We start from the raw sequence: 17,962 nt of genomic DNA on the forward strand, positions 1-17,962 counted from the left end.
TCTAATAAAGAATTAAAACTAGTGTGAATTGGTGATTTCTAAACATTAGCATTATACTCACTACAGAATGCCATTCTTTTGACTAAAAGATAGATGATGCTTTATTCAACATGATGTGTTAATAATTTTTTCATTAGAGCCTCAAAAATCATAATATTTATTGTATCTATTCAGAAGAATACGCCAAAATGCTACTTTGAAGTGAATTAGGAGCAGAGTGTCAGGTTGGATGTGGCCTCATGACCCAAGCGTCAGGTTTAGAAGGAAGCAGGCTGGCAAGGCTTCGGGTGGCTACATTCCCCTGGATGATATGTGCTCAGGAGGGAGGACAGTCAGGGTGTGTGTTTGCTTTGGTGAAAGTACTCCGTGAACATAACCCCATGACAGAAGCACATAAATTGCACACTGCTGCCACAAAGTGAAGGGAGTGTACTAGTGAAGTGACCATAGTACTGCTTTCTCTAATCATTGATACAAACTTGCATTTGAACCTTCTGGTTTAAATATACACCAGCTTCAAGACATCTTGCAACCTGAGAGTGATCACACTGCGGCAGGTCATAGTCCAGTCTCCAGGCTGGACAGCATGGATCATGTGCACCACAGACGAGGCAAACTGGAGAGGAAGGTATGCACTAGCGAGGAGTTCTTCAATGAAAGCAAATGATGCTGACACAGATACCCTTACAAGCACGCTCATAATATTGACACTTTACATGCACAGGCCTCTCCAACACATTCCACCATCATAAATTCATAGATTCACTTCCTGTATTTATACAACTCTACACACATGTTCTGGAAGTGCTTGAACTGATATGAAATATTTAAAGACATTTGCTTTAATAAAACCCAAACTCAAACTTTTGGCCATAGTAAACAAGACTTTATGTAGGGGTATCCTAACACACTTCATCACTCTGAGGACACGATCACTACAGTGAAGCCCGGGACTAAAAGCATCTTCTGAGAGTTTCTATTTGCCTCATGGTTAATTTCTTTGTATTCTTTGTATTAAATTATGCAGATGTCATATGTACACCTTTATACATATACGAAAGCCTATACCTCCACTGAATTACTTTTACATCAGGCAATGCTGAATCTTCCCCAGTAGAGCACGTATTGAAGTGAAACTACACTTTGTTGCATAAAACTCTTTCACAAATGCTGTATAATACATATGTCCTTAAAGTTTACTGAAAAAACTCGTACAGTATTAATGTTCTCAGGTAATGTAGATATCTATCTGCCAGGTTCACAGTTTAAATCCACTTCACAATGAACAGAACAGTTGGTCATGGAGTGACCTGCTACTCTGCAGGTCATGCAAAAGCGAAATGCAGATTGGGAAACCAGAGCCAGCAAGCCTGCATGTCTCCCTTCTCTCCTCAGCATGCTTTCTTCTGATTCAGAACACACTGCTGCAGCTGGGGGCTTGTGGTGGCCAAGACAGATTGAGTTGTGCATTAGGAAGAAACGAAATGGGGATCAAAGTAAACAAAAAGCCCTTAATCAGGCTGCTGGGTCTGAGCAAATGGCAGTGAGAGAGTCTGCCTAATTACTGCCCTTACTATCAAAGAGAGAGAGAGAGAGTGAGACTAAGAGCAAGAGAGCACGACAGAGAGAGGGATTGAAAGGGGGGATGAAGTCTGTAACCCACACCAATACTATACTTATCCCATCTGATTGTTTTGTTTTGCACTTTAATCTCAATGTGGCACAGCTGGCACTGGTTAGTGCTCTCACGTCATGCTGTTCCTCAGGCCGACGCCGTCATGGCCTTTAAGACATGGGCACAAACAGACACACACCTTGGGGATGTCGCTACTGCTGCTTAACGCATCACTGCTTTCAGACTCCCGTCGCCTTTAACTTTTACCCGACTCTCGCAAGGTTTTCAAAAGATTGATTAAGTTGTAAATGAAAGGTGTATGTGAGTGTGTGTATATACCATTTTTCAGCCTTAATTTAAAGGAGCTGCCAAAGGGTTACGCCAACAAGTTATGAAAACAATCAGGCTCCGACACTCAGGCACCGCCCGCCGTAACACAGGGGTGAAGAGGCAAAAGTGGAGAAGCTTATTAATAAGAGCAAAGTCTCCATATTTCAACCTCATTAAAGAATGCTTTCAGGGCTGGACAGGTAAAGGTGGCAGGGCCCTCGCTGCACCCACTCAAGCCCGCTTTCAATTACACCTAATGAAAACCTAGTGTAACCTGCCGTGCTCTAACGCACTCCAGCCTGCAGCTCAGAAGGCTGCCAAAGGCACATTTCTCATATTCTCATTAGACATAGAGCCATGCTGACTGAGTAGAGATAACGCAGGAGCTGCAGGGCTCCTGACATTCCTGCATGTGGGCTTTTTGAGTGAGGAACATCTATATGCATGCAGGGGCCAGCTTCGTTTCTAGAGGATGGGAGGTCAAGGGGTCAAGCACAAGAAGAGACAGTACTAGTGGAATAAAATAAATAGAAGCAGTACATCCTGGTACAGCGTACTGCACACACGCACATGCGGCTTTGAGAGACAGCAGTGTAGTCCTGCTCCTGGCTGAACACAAGAGCGATAAGTGCCAGCCCTCCCTATACAGCATGTGCAAGTGCACTCACAAAGTATATTCATAAAATGTTGAACCTGAACCAGGCAATGGCAATGCATTAACAAAGATGTGCTAACAGCCATAATTACACATAGAGCCATTTTTCAATTTGTTTTTCCGGGCAAAAACACTAGTTATTGGGGAGTTAGGGGGACTTTTAAAGGGTGAATGAAGCTCAAACTATAATTTGCATCAAACATTTTATCCAGATTTGGGACAATATTTACTATTTTGAGCCATAATGTATGTGAGAATTGATTAATGTTAAGTGAGACTAACTCAAGATTCAAGAAACTGAAACTCAAGTTAAATAAATTCAAAGGCTAAATAAGATTTACAGCTCACACACACACACACACACACACACACACACACACACACACACACGTCGACTGTGACCGATGCTTTAATGACCAGCAACACTAATGTATACAATGAGCACTGAAACTTGTCAAATTAAAATCTGTAAATTCTACTGAAATAAAGACTTATTACAGCTGACAGTGTAACTGACTGAACTGCTTTAAGCCCGAGACTGAAATCCAGGCTGGCAGGATGCAAGGTTCATGCCATTTACAATTACAAATCACTCCAGCCTCTGGTCTAAGTTGTGTTTTGATTTAATTAGCTGATGTGATTGTTGTCTATAATCCTAAATACGCCTTTGATTAATGAGTACAGTCAGCACGCTGGCTCTAGGGCTAAGCTCTGAATAAGTCTAGTGGAAAGTGGTGATGAGCAAAGCTTCACTCATGCACAGATACCGAAACGCTACACTTCCTGCGGCCTGAGGACCAACATTAACCCGCATTCAGCTAGACTTTCACTTACAACTTTAGTTCTTACCTAACCAGTTCACATTAGCCTACAGCTCACACACGAGAGAGCTTCTCTTTAATAAATGGCATGGTTAAATCTGAACGTCTGAAGCACACTCGGCATGAACAATGATCCCTCATACTCAAACACAATTTGTGCAACTGTGACCTTTTGGAAAGCCGAGTCACAATCAATATTTCATTTGTCTTAAATGGTTTATTTCAAAGCATGCTGTGTGAAATTTGAAAGGGAGAGATGTAAAAACATAAAAAAGGTTGATGGAAAGAGAAAAAGCTTCGTTCACAACACAAAAAAGTGCCAACAGTGCTTTATATGAGGAACAGTAGCAGCAGCTACTTGTTCCTATGACTTGTTATTATTCACTTGTTCCCCTAATTTTCTCACTCATTTGATTTCCTCAAAAGTCTGATGCTCAGAATTTTATATCTAACACCATTAAAACATACATAATAGCATTTAAGCACATGCTATTTCTAATACTAATTGTTATAAAAGTTATGCAGCTTTTGTGTGGCATCTAATAGAACAAACAGGTTGAAATAGTAGTTTTGAAGGCATCACTACAACATACATAGACACTGATACAGATGTATCACTACATTCTGCAAATCCTACACTGCATTTCTAAATCACTAAGCATAAGCTCACCCTTTCACCACCACAATCTTCATCAACATCTCATAATTAACAATATTTCTGAACGTATTCTATTACATTAATATAAAGAAATTAAAAATAATACAGAGGGGTTTTTTTCTAACAACTGCATGTACTTTTTTAACATACCACTTCACATTTAATCCCCATACTGCTGTAATAACCTCCACTGTTCTGCGAGGATGTTTCACTAGATTTAAGAGTGTGGTTGTGAAGGTTTGTGTTCATTCAGCCAAAAGGGCGTTAGTTAACTCATGTATTGATTTACAGAGGGAGAGGAGGCCTTGGGTGCAGTCAGCATTCCAATTCATCCCAAAGGTGTTCATTAGGGTGGATGTAAGAGCTCTATAGCAGGCCACTTAAGATGTTTCCATCCAACCCCCATGTATACCATGTATTCATGAAGTTTGCTTTGTATAAAAAGGTATTGTCATGCTGGATCATGCATCCAAAGACAATTGTGTGCCGTCAAATTTGTAGTAACAGTTTGGGATGTACCACATACAACTAGAAAAATCAGGCATCCCAAAACTTTTGTGCATACAATATATACCTGTGTAGCCTGTAGATATATAATATATATAATTGATAAAAATCAATATCAATTATTGGACTTTTTCTATTGAGATTTTCTCTATATATACATTTCCTAATTATTCCATCAATCCTGACTACCTGCACCCTTCCTTCTGCTGCCAGTTAAACATGCTTTCCTGTGGTTTGCTTCTCGTTGCTAAATAAATCTTGGAACGCTTGGTCACTCTTGGTTTTATAAGTACTTACTTGCTTTCTCTCCTTACTGCCTTACTTTCACTCGCTCTCTCTTTCTCTCTCTCTCAAGTCCTGCCTTTTGAGTGCCACTCCCTTGAGCAAGCTGTTAAGTGCATTCCCCAAAAATCCCATTGCTTTTGTCTCATCGCTCTGGCGGCTGTAGTGTGGTCAGTAAACCTGAGACAATGACTATGTAGCAAAAGTAGAGATAAAGGATACAATAAGATCTAGTTCCATAACAGGGACAGAGGAATGTACAGGCACTAAGAGAGGATGTAGAGGAAGCTGTAACTCTGAATCACTGGATGTTGAAATAATTCTTCACTATCTCACAGTGTCACTGCACATTAAACTCTTGGCTGGCCAAAGAGTGTGATCCTCAAATGAATGGGTGAGTGCTGAGAGGAAGAAATAATGGTGCTTTTTTTTTTAACTCTCCTTCCCTCACCTTTTAGTCAGTGTGACAAATGATCAAATAATGTTCCAGAAAAAAAACAAGGATTCAGATAATTCACATGGACACAGTGTGTGACATTAGAACATGGGCCAATAACTGAATCCGAGAAAAAAAAGAAAATAAAATTAATAACAACTTGATTATGTTCATAGCTCACAGACATTGACTTAATGGTGTTATGTCTATGTATGAATGATTGGGGAGGGAATACAAGTAGATTTAGAATCCTTGCTGTGCATGCTACTAGGTTTTGAGAGAAAAAGGAGGAAAAAAAGACAAAATACATCCTTAAATATAAGAGAATTGGTTGTAGACAACAATGTAAAGCAGGTTAAAGTAGGTCAGGAGCCATGGGGCTTAATGTTAACAACAACAGCAACCAGTGAGCTAATTAGCAAAACAAATCTCTGCTGTGTAAAAATACTTTATACCAAAGGACATTTCAGAAAATGTTTGGTTAAAAAAACCAACCTTATATATATATATATATATATATATATATATATATATATATATATATATATATATATATATATATATATATATATATATATATAATTATCATATTGTATTTGGCATACATTTTATTAAACTGATTATTTTATTTTTAAACAGTGAAAAACATGTGCAGTGTAACTGAAAAATGTGTAACTGGTTTATTTCATGCATTTTTTGCCTTAGTAAAAAAAAGAAATCACTTTGTAATAAAAGGAAAAAGATAATGGATGGGTATCAATATTGGGAGATATGTAAGGTTTACGCATTAGCTTTGCAAAAAGCTTTATCAACTCTGCTTACAATAAATCTGTCCACTCATTATTAATAAATTTACAAACAGAAAACAAACAAATCACATAGTGTTATAATCCCTGACCCACTGTTAATGCCTTCAGGCACAAGTGGCAGTGTTCGATTCTGTAGTTGTTGTTTACACCACAAACCCACTAGCATGTCACATTGTGCCTAATAAGTGACGCAAAAGATCTCCATTTGTCCTTCACGACAAATAAATCATTTGAATATATCTGCTTAGGTGGGTAAGTGTCTATTTTCCATATGCAAATATGTGGTGTGCTTGTCTACACATAAGTGCTCTACACTACACTTGAACTTTAAAACTTTCTCTCAACTCAGAACTGCAGCACTAGATTCAGCAGCAGTCTGAATGAAGCCGAATTAGCACCAGGTTTGTTTGTGTAATCTATCATACCCGTTGTAAAAGCAGGCGCTGTATGATTGATTAGCAGCGTGCTAATATCTTGCGTGGCGGGCGGCTGAGCCAGTGCACTTTCAGCTATGCGTTATTGCTCTAGAGATTGCTATCTTTTGCTGTTAAAACGAGCACTCACTCAGATAATGGCCCTCCATTGCACAGATGAATAAGTGTGACTCAGTCCAATCCAAATAGCAATATTACCTTCATCAACCAAAAATGGCAAACAAAATGGAGAGTTTCAGAAAGCCAGGCTCAGAAATTGCTCATGCTATATGTTTGATGAGCCCACTTAGTTATTAGGAGTAGATGATTACAAGCTGCCTTCGGGTTAAACAGGACATTCACTTCATATTTGTTATAAACTTTTTCTTTCATCTTTTAATATTAGGCAGCCATGCGAATACGTCACACTCAGATACTTTCTAAGATCTAATCTTTATTCTACCAAAGATTACTCATAGGTTTCTCGGAAGAATTAATTAATCCAGCAAACACACCAGCTGCTGGCTATCACAGCATATGAGTATACAGCTGACCAGGACTTTATCCCACATCTATATACAGTATGGGTTTGTGTGCCAGAGTCCTTTCACCTGCATCATTAAAATGCACCTTTAAAGCAGCACTTGTAAAGCCTTAGTGAACACTGTATCTGTCTTGAATGTAGAGTGCATCCTCATCCTTGACCAGACTTAAAAAAAAATTGAAAAGTGGTAGAATTTGTTTCATTGCTGATCACATCCAAAGCCTGCTTGAAAGCAGCTCAACCACAGTCATGCTTCAATAGCAAACCAGAGCACTGAGTAATGGTCATTTCAATCATTGTAGAGTGGCTAGAAAATAAACAGACCGTCTAGAGACTGTTAGTAGACTGAAACAGATTTTTGGAAACGAAACACATCTTGCTAATTGTTAGAACTTTGTGCTATGTAAGTAATAAAATATAGCAGAGCATGCAGTTCTTAAAAAAAATAATCAACAGCGGGGTGATGTTATGAGAACTGATGGGATGCAGGGTCCGCATAACATCACCCTGGACTCTGCATTATTATGTTAATAATACTCAGTTATTATTCTCCAGTAACAGCATGTTTTTACATTTTTTATTAATTACATCATGACACATTAAGTCACAGAAGATATCACTCTTACTTCTTACAGTCTTTGATTTTCTCTCATGATAAGACTCATAATCCTACAATTATACAATCCTACACTTCACAAGTTCTGTCTTAAAAAATATAGAATATAAGTTACAGCTTTACCGCTGGCTGTTCTAATGCGCTGACACTGGAGACTCCTTCTAAAAGCACTAAACAATTGCCTCTGACATACAAGTCTGTCACAATGTTGGAGTGTGGTATAACAGTGCTTTGTTTCCAAATTTCTGCTATACCTAAAGTATAGCACATTACAGCCTAGTAGTATGTGTGTGTGTGTGTGTGTGTGTGTGTGTGTGTGTGTGTTCCTATATAAAGAATGTATACTTGTGTGGGTAAAGCACATGTTTTCCCATTAACCTCAAAGCATGATTGTGTGAGTGCCTGTGTAAGTGTGTGTATGCATGTGTGACAGACTTTCAGTGTTTGTATGTATACATGTGGTCATTTGTGTTCACCTAGGTGTGTCCATGCGTGTCCACTTGAGAGTCTGTGTGTGTGTGTGTGTGTGTGTACTTATGTGTGGAGGCAGTATGGAACTCCCCCGAAGGAATGCTAAAAGATGTTCTGGGAGAAAGCCTCAGTACTTGAGAGCCGTCGCAAACATCTTCACAAAGCAGTCATTGTGGCATGGCCTGTTAGACCAGTGTGGGTTCACTGTCAAGTGCACAAAAAAGGCATCGGCTCTTGTAAGTGTTAAATGAACACCCAGAGTTATTTCAGAGAACAACTTACAGCTTTCTCACTTCTTTACACCGACATCTGTCGAATGCCCAAAAGCTGTCAATCTCCTCAAATCACCCCTCAGTTAAGTGCATGCACTTATGAAATGAAATGATAAGGATTTCAGAGAAGGGTATCATCAATGTTGTAAATCTCTCAGAACAGATTAAGCATCTAGATACTGTGAGGCAGATCGTCAAATTTTACTTCTTACGTCTGCTGAACATGCAAATTGAAAAAAGACAACAACATAATACCTGTGTTTAACTGGTATACTGGTGGTATGAAATAAAGACAAGGGGGCAGTGCCTCAGGGTGCAGTCCTGTAATCTTCTTTCTTGCTTAAATTGACTTTATGTTGGTTTAGTACCAATCAAGAAAATCTAATTTTCAACATGTCACTGGGTAAAATCTAATTTCAGGATGACTGCATTTTGAGAGCCTGTGAAAAACAGCCCCATCACCTGCTGAGGGCGGGGCACAACAGACTTCCTTCTCATCAACTCATCATGTTCAGTTTCTCTGAAGAACTGAAAAAGTGGCCTGCTGCATGTCTGCTACTACTGTAAGACCTGACAGCAGAGAAAGACTGATAGGAGGCAAGGGCAAGATGGAGGCAATGATGGAGAATTAGTTAGAGAGAAGCATAAAGAGAAAAAGAAATAAGTCTTGTCCCATGACAGCAAGCCAGTGGAATCTTTTCCAGGAGAAAAGACATGTGCATGAGATCTTAAGTGCGGAACCATCTGCCTCTGTTTTTCAAAGCGACTGTCACTGAACCTGCTGCCTCAAATGGCGTGTGTTACAACTATAAAGAAAGCTTTTGGGTATGATATACACCACTCCAGGTATGACGTAACCCACCTAACACTACTCCCACACACACACACTCACACACACACACACACACACACACACACATATTTCAGTGCTACAAAGTCACCTGACAACTGACAATCCTACAACCTACCAAGTGTCTATATGAGACTCATTCCTACTGGAGATAATACTAATGATAAAAAAAGAATATCAGCATTTACTCATCTTGATCCTTTGTGGTAGTTCAGAAGTATATGATTAGATTTCTTTTCTGGATGGATTTCAACTACAGCCGTGGCGTCTGGCTAAGACACAGACGCAGGCTGATAAAAATGATAGTTGTATCTCATCAGAGGCTCCAGCAGTATGTCCCCAGTCCCTGAGTGGCTTGTTTGGCACTTCCTTCCACAATCCATTTTCTGAGCAATGCTCTGGGCTTTCTACTGAAGCAAAGGGTTAACTATGTGTTCATCTGCCTTGCTAGAGGGCCAAAAGTTGAGTGTAATGTGATCAGTAATGAATTTTGTGTTACATTAGGCTGTATAAATGGATGGACAAGCGCAGACTACAAGTGTCCGGGAGTCGGCCTTAATCTAATGATGCAAAAATAGAGACAGAACCAATTACGAGGAGGACCAACTCAGTGCTGCTGCAGGGACTGCAAATGAATAGGTACAAATCAAATTAGTGCCTAATAGACGCGCTACGAGAGAGGGCCAGTCGATGCTAAATGCATTAGAGCCTTGTGACCTTGTTGCTCCAAGCAGCAGCATGCAGGATTCAACCTCCATCTTCCTTCAGAAATCAAAGGGAGTCTTGTTCGGCGAGGGGGAGGACCACAGGACTGCAGCTTCTTAAATGAGTTAAACATTTGGATTGCCCAGAATGGCAATTTCTCCCTCTTTTTGCTCCCTTTCTCACTGCAGACAACCTAATTCATTATTATAAAATGTGCAATTTCCAAGTTGATCTCCATAGGAAATCACTTTAATATGCCAGGACCCTGTCTTTTAGAGGAATTTCACAATTTTTCCCAATTTCAAGAAACCGTATTTGAGTCAAACTTATTTTCAGTTCTTGGAACAAAATAGGCTTAATAACTTAAAAACAATAAGGCTAATTTAAATAATGTAGAATTGTGTAAATCATACAAGTTTTAGTTCAATTAAACACTGTAACTCATCTTTCAGTCCTCTCACAATGAGTTAGATGAGCATGGTTCATCTTTTAAAGTGCTACAAAAGCATCTACTTTTAATATGAGATTAAATAAATACACATTAATCTTTAGAAGGTAATACAAAGATTTACAAATTTTGATGTGATGGTGATGTTGTCAGTACACATGCAACAACAAAAACGGTCATGACTTTGTAATTCACCTGTTCCAGAGCCTACAATATCTCTGCTGGGTGACTCAGACATGGCTTCAGCAAGCCTCTCTCTCAAGCCGTCGTCTGTGGCATCCACAGAGGACATGTGACGCAGGCCAAAACTCTCGGGCCAGCTGCCACACACCTCCAGCAGGGTCACGCTGTGGTCAAATGTGCCTGAGAGAGCGAGAGAGAGAGAGAGAGAGAGAGAGAGAGAGAGAGAGAGAGAGAGAGAGAGAGAGAGAGAGAGCGAGGAAGAAAGAGAGGAGAGAGAAAGAGAGAGAGAGAGAGAGAGAGAGAGAGAGAGAGAGAGAGAGAGAGAGAGAGAGGAAGAAAGAGAGGAGAGAGAGAGAGAAATAGAGAGAAAGAGAGAGAGAGAAAAGCACGAGAGAGAGAGAGAGAGAGAGAGAGAGAAAGAGAGAGAAAGAGAGAGCAATTAGACACATTGTACATATGAGCTTCAGTTATGTGCTGTAAATTAATTTGTAAACTGTGTTTAAACACCTCGTCACAGATCACATGAAGGACATTTTATAGTGGACAGCAGAGAAGAAATAACTAGAGATAACTTCTAACTTCTATCAGGACTGTAGGCTTAAACACATGAAAAAAAAAAAGATTTATTGAAAAAAGGGGAAAAAATAAATAATAAAAGAACTTAGTACGTCCATGTGGGGTACTTAACTTCATCTCCAATCAGGCTTTTAAATACTTGTCTTAATTGTATTCATAAATCTAATAAATTCTCAAAACTACATCATATTACTTTGGCCCAAATGTCCCTGCAAGCATAGCATTAAAAATACAGCATTATTTTATTGCAGATCAAAGAAGAAAAGCTGTGGGAACAGAAACCATGATGGTCCACTAAATTAAATCAGGTACAAATCAAGAATCTGTTCTGCCTTTCTAATCAGATAACAAAAAAAAAAAAAACGTTAATATTAGCATTCAATCTTAAAAATATGATTCTGGGTGGATTTACATATACAAATATATACAAATATGAAACATTTTCACAAAAGAAAAAAAATACTTAATTATCAATTATTTGAGCATTTCACATAATGAGCCAAACATTAGATTTTTCTTTTAATATATACCTATATATTTCTGTCTTCTTCAGAGTAGGTGATATCTTAAATGATAAGCATTGTGGATTGTGTTGCCTATACCAAAAGGCTAATATATTTTTGTTTTGTTCTGCTGAATCTTTGGTTGAAGTCATTGAAAAATTGAACTAAAGAAATGCAAAAAGATGAGTGAAAAGAAAGAAACCAGCACTCACTAGTCTCTTATAATGGTGTATTTAAGAAGTGTTAGACAGTGGCGTTTCTGGGGTGTCTCTGCACACACACTTGTGTGCATTGTGAAGTACAGCTGGGTTATCAGAGACGCTCAAAAGGAGGCCTTTTGATCTTTGGACCAGTGGCTATCTGCAGTGGCCTGTGTTTTCCTGTGCAGCCTCAGCCACACTCCAGGCCTCTGACAGGCCGTAATGACAGGCGAGAGAGAAGCGCGGCCGACTAGCAGCCCATTGCTGATAGGGGCACAGGGGCCTACTGCTATCTGCTGTAAAACACCACGCCGGCCAGACCCACACAGCAGATAACCACTTCATAAAAAGCTGATTGTCCCATGTCTGACTTCTCAAAAGAGTGTACACTCCAACAGAACCAGCTTCAAAGCCACAGCAACAAGGCCACGACCACACAAACAGATCTGTGGGCCATAACAACGTTGCATCACACATCTGAATTTAGAATTTCATTTTCTTTGCTGCAGGGTGGGGCTTGCAATTTTGGAGTAAAACATAGCAATAAAATTGAGCATCCACATGTAAATATGCACATATATCTGACTATTTTTGAGGCTTAGTCATGATTTAATCTTTGTGTGTTTACAAAAACGGGCCAGCAGTTGTGCATACATGATTCAAATCTAAGCTAGAGAGAGACACAGGCAATGTAATACAGAATTCCCCATACTCCTGCTGATGTATACTTAAATATATTTCAGTCATCTGGATAATAAAGTAATAACATGCAACATAGTAAGTCATACAAAGTAGCAACAATGTAAATGGATCAGAATTAATGACACAGAACTGAGAGAGCTCTGTCTCTCTCACTCTTAGTGCTGTAGTAAAGCAGTCGTGCGGCAGAATGACATCGGCAGAAGGGAAGAGCAGGTCAGGAGTTCATGCTGTACACCAGAGAGATCTCTTCATCAGAGTGGCTGACAACCTGCCGCAGCCTGCATTCCTCATTCTTCACACCCCTCAGCTTGAGACCTTGCTCAATTAAATAATAAACGCCTGCCAGAGGATGAGCAGTGCAGTGAAAAGTCAATGTCCAGGACTGCACCACATGGCCCACCCCTCTGCCCAGATGTGCCTGGTAAAATTTTCCGTGTTTGATTTTGCAGCTCTTCTGAATCTCATCTGAACTACTGAGCAATGAATAGATGATGTTCACATCAATGACTGAAAAAAAAGAGCAAAGTAAAAACCGCTAGTGTTTTTCATTACGCTAGAATCTGTGTGGATTTGTCCTCTCCCAGCTGCTGGAGAATGCAGGCCTGTTTATCTCACACTGCTGTGATTCAAGGATTTAATGTAGCGTGCGTCCACCTTTACAAACAAGCCTCGTGTCAGACGGGCCAGCTTTCCACACGCACATCACAGGCATTGGGATGAACATTACCTGGTCTCTGGGCTACCACAGCATGAGACAACAACCCTAACACCTAAATGAGCAGCCGGTGGTGAGATTAATTCAATTAGATTTTATTATGGGGTCATAAATGAGTTCGTGTAAAAGTGTATTTATGACTGGAAAAGCACATTTCAAGTCTGGTAATGATGGTCACATGCTTTTGAAATACGACTTGTCGGCTGGTGGAAAATCCAGTGTGTAAATCAAAAACTGACGAGAAAAAAAAGATGAAAAATTCTGCTGTCATTTTTAGCCAGCATTATAGTCAATGGACTAAATGTGTTTGAAATCAGAGAGCATAGCCAGTACTTATCAAAGTTCATTGGATCTGCTGGAGTGAGTGTCCTCTTTTAAGTGTCCATGTGAGCTAACTCGCCAGATAAGCAAAACACTGGGCACTTCTGCTGGCTTTAGTTCTGTTACCTCTGGCTTTCCTGTCTGTGGCCTCTCTTTATAATCTTTCACATAAAGGTTATTCTAAAGTGCTACTCCTCTCTCACAAAGACACACACACACGCCATCAAGCACTCCCGAGACTCAAGACTGGCAGGACCACAGGCACGGGTATCACTGCTGAGGCTGTATAGACTAGAAATCTCCCAGAAGTGTTTAGCAGTGTTGTGCAAGTGTTAATGTATGTGTAAGCTCTAAGGATTAACAGCATGATACGCAGCATTGAGGAAGTTTTTTCTCAGAGACACCAGGCTCCACCCTTTCGTTAGACTGCACATCGGCTAGTAAATCATTTAAACTCCTCAATACACTCTTTTCTCTTACCCACTTTAGCACTGAGAGTGTTAGTAATCCCACCAATAATCACACTGTGCTTTCCCTCATATTCCCCCACACACAATGCCTTTCCAATCCTGCACACTTTTCTCACAATTAGACTTAAACCTTTAATAGCACCGAGTGCAGTGTAGGTCTGAAGCAGTGTGTGTGGCATGTATACACCCTGATCCCATTCAGCCCTTAGTTGGGTGTGAGAACTTGCATCTCTTAAAATGGGTAGATCAAAGTGAAGATAAATCCTGCTTTATGCCACTTCAGGTGATAAAGACTTGTCATTTCACAGTGGAAAAGGTGTGCAAATAAGAATAGGAGCCAGTCTTGTCATGTCACACTGTTCTGTTTCAGCTCCTAAACTTTTTGTGTGGATTAAGCAAGGCATGGGATTTTTGATTTAGAGACTACATGTCTGCATTCCTACGGCTAGCTGTGAAAGATCTAAAACATATCCAGGCCTCTGAGAAAGAGACAACACAGAAGCATGACTCACTGTGAGAGATGGGGAATCAGTCAAACCACAACTGAGCCAGCACAAAATGGGTGTGAGCTATGAGACACAATGTTATATAATCAGTATCAGTGCTTTCACTTGGAATCAGAAACAGAAACACTTGGAGAAAAGTCACATTATAAACTAAATATAGCTACAAACAACTAACTAATGCAAAGTAAGCATTTAGAAATGCATATGAATATGATATGAATATGATATGAATATTAATATGATGAGTAAAGACCAAACAGCTAAAACATTAAAACCACTGACATGTGACATGAGTATCATTGATTATCTTGATAATGTGGTACTGGAACTCAAATTTGTTTAGATGATATAGTTTTCAAATTTGATGTGTTTAAAGCAGAAAAAATGATTGTAGGAATCTAAGCAACATAGATCTGGGCCCAAACATGATATCTAGATAACTGGGAACAGAATGTCTCCAAAACATCTCTAGTGAAACATTTCTGGTGTGAGATGTTCAGTAACTACCAAAAATGGCCCAAAGAATAACAACTGGTTCTCAGGCAACAGGGTCATGGGCACACAAGGTTTCCTGATACCCATGGCAAAGGCTTGCCTGTTCGGTCTGATCCCAAAGAACAAATGTTATATCAAATGTTGATATGATATAAATGTGTCAGTACACACTGCATCTCAGCTTGCTGCATATGGGGCTATATAATCATAGACTCCTGAGAGAGCCCATGCTGAACCTATCCAATGAAAAAATCACCTGCAAGAAGAACATGAGCAAAACTAGACCAGAAATTAACCAATGGAAGACGCTCACCTGTCTGATAATCATAGCTTTAACATAATGTTAACCGTCTGGGATGGGTGTGTGCCCGTTTACTTGGGGAAATGGAAAATGCAACCCGGAGGAAGCAGTGAGAAGCTCAGGTGCAATGTTCTGATAGACAACATTGGGCTGTGGGATTCCTGTGGATGGTCCTTGGGAAAGTACCACCTACCTATACATTGTCGCAGAACCGGTACCTCTTCATGGCAACACTATTCTAATGGCTTTGGTCGGTGGGTTTCAGCAAGATAATGGCACACTTTAAAAAATGTTGAGGAATGGTTTGAGAACAATGACAATGAGTTTAAGGTGTTGACTTGGCCTTCCTCAGATTTCAATCTTATCAAATATCTGTAGGATGTGCTGGACTAACAAGTCTGATCAATAAAGGCTCCACCTCGCAACGTACACGGCTTAAAGTATTTGCTGCTAACGTCTTGGTGCCAGATACCACAGCACACCTTCAGAGGTCTTGAGGAGACTTGACAAGTCAGAGCTGTTTTTGTGGCACCAGGAAGACCCAATGTTAGACAGGATATTTTAACGTTATGGCTGATTGCTGTATAAAAACACATTTCTTTCTGAAGTGTAGATGACCTAACAACACTAGACTTTGGACACACCCAAACGAGTATGCGGATGTATATACAAATTCGTTATGCAAATAGGTTTGGTAATGACTCACATTGATGTACAATAACACTTAAATAAACATTCACATTCACAGCCAGATGTCTGTCAACTTTTTTTTTTTTTTTTTTTTTTTTTATTTTAAGAAAAACAAGAATTTGTTTGAAACTCTTCAAACAAGCTTTTATTGTCATAGAATCATAGTCATAAGCACATAAAAAGAAATCAACTGATCATAGATGAGCATTGAAGTTCATTTCATCTACTTTGGAGTAAAAATTGGATTCAGTACTATGGATGATCAAAGCAATGTGGGTAAGTCATGATTAATAGGGGTATAATTCCTGCGGGTATTCCCAGTCTCAAACACGTGCCCCTGAATTAAACCCTAATAAGACCTTTGGATAGTGAGAGAAGACCATCTCTAAGCACCATGCTGCATCAACCACTGATAAAAGCAGGAGAAACAAAAACTGTAAAACTACAATAGAATGTAACAGATCATATTATTATCATTTTGATACGACTGTTGAATACTCAGTTGTGGTTGGGCCAAAGGTGGTAAGTAAACTTCAATAAGCAGACCTCTGACATTAGTGTAAAGTTTATATTAACGTGCCATTTTTAACAGTTTATAGTTTTCTCAGTATAAACTTGGTGGAGGCTCCAGATGAACATATAAAACCACGTGTAATCACTGATATGACTATTTAGCATTAGCGTTTAGCAATCTGTAAAATATATTTTTGTGGTTCTTTGGAAAAAAGGACAGCATGCATGTATTTTTCTAGCTAAATTTAAGAAAGAGAGAGAAGCTGGTGAGGGAACAGCAGGTGTACAGATATGATAAATTGTGTTAACAGGTTCTAACTTGATTTCTAGACATGTATGGAATGTAGTTATCTGAATGTTTCATATTCGTTAACAAATTGTTATGGAATGTGAAGAAAATAACACCTACGGCATTATGAGGTCAGCCCATTATTATTTTCCTTTAATAGCATGGTATGTAGAATAGAATAGAATAGAATAGAATAGAATAGACTTCTTTTTGGTCATTGCACAGGGTACAACAAAATGTAATTCCACACTAATAGCTAATTAAATCTAAATAAAATCTGCCTCATATGTGACAGCACTAGGTTGGTTAGGGGTGGGGTCTGACAGCATTAATAATAAAGACAGTCTTGGCCTCAGAACTGATTAAAAGGGAAAGTTATGCTTGACACAGAGCAGACTCTGTCGAGTATTGTTACTGACAAACTGGCCCAGTGCTTTGACAGCTCTGGTGAGGAGTGCATTCTCTAGAGTTCTGCTTTGAGGAAAAAGTTCATAAACACTCACATACACATGTAGACACAAACACACAGCACCTTAAAAATGCCAATCAGTCCAATCTTTCACCACCACCGATACGAAGTGTGAATATGCTGTATAAACAAACTGTAAGTAGACACTTGCGTGTTTGCCTTGATCCCAGCCTGCTCCATTCATCACAGCTCCTATATTAAGCTTTTCCAAAGCTAACCATGGATCAGTATGTGCATACCCCTTAAAATAAGTCCTGTAAAAACAATAACACAAGGTACACCTAATAATGGAGATGAGTGAAAAGTTGCTTGTTGCAAGCATAAGCAGCAAGGCTCCTAATTGACATTAAAGAGGATTACATTACATAGAAACGTAATGAGTCAGGCCTTGTTTATACCGAAACGTTAATGCGTTTCACAGCTACTTGAGTACTTCTATTTTCCTGACAGGCTGGAGCCCACTCATCACCACTCAGTCCTGCAGGACCAAATACCAAAGTAAAGACCAAACACAGAGATCAGTTCTATTCCATACAGAGACTAAACCCGGAGATGACACTGAGCGTGCCCACTAAATATTAATATGACTGCATTACC

At 39.5% G+C, this 17,962-nt stretch overlaps 1 protein-coding gene across 2 annotated transcripts in view; it reads right to left on the reverse strand.

The window, feature by feature from the left end:
* Positions 1-17,962, reverse strand: part of bcas3 (BCAS3 microtubule associated cell migration factor) — a 207,224-nt gene that overhangs the window by 2,878 nt on the left and 186,384 nt on the right. For both annotated transcript variants that reach the window (XM_046862521.1, XM_046862520.1), the window contains one exon: positions 10,628-10,795. In XM_046862521.1, coding sequence (XP_046718477.1) covers positions 10,628-10,795 — 168 coding nt within the window. The remainder of the gene's footprint in view (positions 1-10,627; positions 10,796-17,962) is intronic.

The sequence above is a fragment of the Silurus meridionalis genome, chromosome 12 (assembly GCF_014805685.1).
Source record: "Silurus meridionalis isolate SWU-2019-XX chromosome 12, ASM1480568v1, whole genome shotgun sequence".
NCBI lineage: Eukaryota > Metazoa > Chordata > Actinopteri > Siluriformes > Siluridae > Silurus > Silurus meridionalis.